The 2,990-nt window shown below is 61.1% G+C and overlaps 2 protein-coding genes across 2 annotated transcripts; one reads left to right on the forward strand and one right to left on the reverse strand.

Annotated features, from left to right (window-relative positions):
• Nucleotides 1-129: 129 nt before the first annotated feature.
• SPRG_21983 (hypothetical protein) lies at nt 130-543 on the forward strand (the record flags this gene model as incomplete). The annotated part of the gene is made up of 1 exon (XM_012357368.1): nt 130-543. One exon carries the CDS (start codon nt 130-132, stop codon nt 541-543), a length of 414 nt encoding a protein of 137 aa, XP_012212758.1.
• Nucleotides 544-2,545: 2,002 nt separating this feature from the next.
• Nucleotides 2,546-2,990, reverse strand: SPRG_17952 (hypothetical protein). The gene is made up of 2 exons (XM_012357369.1): nt 2,850-2,990; nt 2,546-2,794 (listed from the first exon to the last, which is right to left on the reverse strand). Exons 1-2 carry the CDS (start codon nt 2,950-2,952, stop codon nt 2,637-2,639), a joined length of 261 nt encoding a protein of 86 aa, XP_012212759.1. The 5' UTR covers nt 2,953-2,990; the 3' UTR covers nt 2,546-2,636.

Below are 2,990 nucleotides of genomic sequence, written 5' to 3' on the forward strand. Positions count from 1 at the left end.
TATCAATGTCGTTGGAGGCGGCCGACTCTGCGCCGACAAACGACGGTAGTGAAGGTGCATTGGAGTGCACTCCACCATCAATGGACTCGGCTACGGACGCTGCTATCGTCGAAGCCACGAAAGAGTCAAATGCCGTCGACCAATCCACGGTGGAAAACGGCGGTGCTGCTGTGCCTACCGAGCTGTCGACAGATGTCGCGGGGCGTGAGCCACCAATGCGTGACGACGATCCAACAGAGTCGATGCTGGCTGCCGACGCAACATCCGATGCGAGCAATGTGCCTGCAGTTACCATTCCATGTGTGTCCATGGACAATCTCGGCAGCTCGCATGAGGTCGATGACGGTACACGGACCGACAAAACCGACGCGACCGAGCGCATGGCAACCACAGCAGTTGCTGTTCCCAGCGCGCGTGGCAGTGACAACGGAGACGACGACATGTACGAAGAAGCGTTTGACAATTCGGCGCGCTCCACAAATGACGGAGCATCTACGACGGTCGACACCAAAGTGCCGTCGGACGCTACGGCGTCACCGATGACGGATCGTGACGCGCCTCTTCAGATTGCGCCGACCTCGTCACGGTCGGTGACGACAACCAAAAACGCCGTCGACTCGGGCCCCACCGACACGGATGCGATCGAAGACAGCTACAGTGACGAAGATGACGACGAAGCTCTGCCGGAGAACGCTGTCGGTGCATCTCGCAGTACCACAGCGCGGTACAGTGGCGACGCGTCAACACCTCGAGCGAACGACAGTGCTCTGGACGCCAGGCCACCAATTCCGCTGACCAGTGAACCAACGCTCGGTAACGATGGAACGTCAAACGCGAATTCAGCACGAGACGCGCTGCCGACAGCTTTCGACAATCAAGGGCTCTCGGCGCGGTATAGTGACGACGGCGAGTTCGATCAAGAACATTGGCAAACGACGGCAGTGGCAAGGCCGTAGCGATTAGCGAGTTCGGCGCGCCATCCGCCTCTACCCCACTGGTCGAGGAAGAGGACGAAGCCATCAACCAACTTGCCGACGTCGTGGCGTCGTCGGACGCAGCGTTGCTGGGCAACGCCGATTCTGTACCAATCCATGAGGCAACGTCGAGGAGTGAACCGCCGGCGCTGGACGAACCTCTAATGACAGCGGCCGTGGCCGACGTCGATGCGGGCAACGATGCACGCGACGACGCGTCCTTCGGCTATGACGACGAGCTGTCACCAAGCGGTGATCCATTAGCCAAGCTCGACACCGTGTCGACCCAAGACACCGTTGCAGCAGCACCAATAGCACGACCAGCGGATGCGATCGTTCCAGATACGACCGACTTGAACGACGGCAAGGACACCGGGCGTTACAGCAGCGCGAGTCCTCGCGCCGAGTCGCCTTCCAAAGCAGAGAGCGTGGTGGCGTCGCCACGCGCTTCTCCGCCGACGGACACCGGCGACACCAGGGCCGATGGTGTCGTTGCAGTTGCAAGCGACTTGGCATCGGGCGTCGATGCACCACTGCCGGAAGACCGCCGAGGACCTGATGCTACTGTAACACTGCAACCCGTGGAGCCAGCGACCTCTGGAGATGCGACAGACACGGAGGCCGTCGATGTCACGTCCCCGTCGGCGGCGCTCGAGGTGGCTGCCAGCGTTGATAGCGACGAGGTGTACGAAGACGACGACCCTTACGAAAACGATCTGGACACGGGTCGATACAGCAGCGTCAGTGCTGACACGACCCCGGCCGAAGCGCCCGTCACCGTACTGGACAAGACAACTGTCAGTAGCAACGATCCGTTGTCGGTGCCATCGGGTGCGCCGCCGACCAACGCCGACGCAACGGCGTACGACGATGACACATCGTTGTACGGTGACGGCGAAGCTTTTCCGCCGGTAGCTACGAGCGCGTTGGCAGCCCCGTCGACGGGCGCCAACGTCCCACCACCCATGCCAACACCCATGGAGAACACCGAGGTGGACGAGACAGTCAACGACACGAACACGGGCCGCTACAGTGACTCGGACCCAGAGTCGAAAGTTGCGACCTTGGCAACGATCGAGCCGACGTCCATGACAGCGCCCGAGGCAAAGGCAGTTCCTCCGCTTCCGCTGGAGCGTGCTGCCGGCGACGACAACACGCCTCGGTACAGTGACGACGGCAGTGCTCGCGCCGACGCAGTGTCTCCACGCACCGTCGACCCGGTGGCTTCCAGTGGCCAGCTACCAAAACTCGACAACCCTTTCGAAGAGTACTCTCAAACCACAGCCCGGTATAGTGACGACGGTGCGCCGGTGGAGCCGATGCCGAGTCTGCCGCTGGCGTCCAATGCCGTCACGAACGACCCGTTTGATAGTTTGTTTACACCGCCGGGCGACCACGGCCAGCCGTCACTCGCCAAGCGCGGGAGCGTCTCGTCCGTTCTGTCATTGGACGCCTCGCCGCTGCCGTCCGACCGGTCGTATGACAACGACTTTGACGATCCTGCCGAGCTACTCGCACCGGTAGTATCCGCGACTCTCTCTCTCTTTCACATCTCACCACACCTGGTGGGTAGGACGCAACACTGCTGCACGCCGAGTCGAGTTATAGCTTGGACGAGTTTGACGCCTAGTCGACTAGTATAGAACTATGTATCCCTTGTCGCTACGCCGTATCAAAGAGCGCGGGCAGCTGCTTCTTGTTGATTTTGCCCATGGCATTCTTCGGAATGGCCGGCACGAGATGGACGACGCGGGGTCGCTTGTAGCTGGCGAGGCGTGCCGAGAGAAAGGCGTCGAGGGGCGGCGACAAACTGGCCACGTCTACATCCATGCACCCACAGACGTCCCTCGCTATCTGCAACGCGAGCCAATGTACCTGAAATAGCGTCGGACGGGCGCGCGACGAGCGTCACAATCTGGCCCCACGTGTCGTCCGCAACCCCGTAAACGGCGCACTCCATGATCTGCGGGTGCTCCATCACCGCTTGCTCGACATCGAGCGCTGAAATCTTGTACC

This window comes from Saprolegnia parasitica (assembly GCF_000151545.1).
Source record: "Saprolegnia parasitica CBS 223.65 unplaced genomic scaffold supercont2.875, whole genome shotgun sequence".
Taxonomy (NCBI): domain Eukaryota; phylum Oomycota; class Saprolegniomycetes; order Saprolegniales; family Saprolegniaceae; genus Saprolegnia; species Saprolegnia parasitica.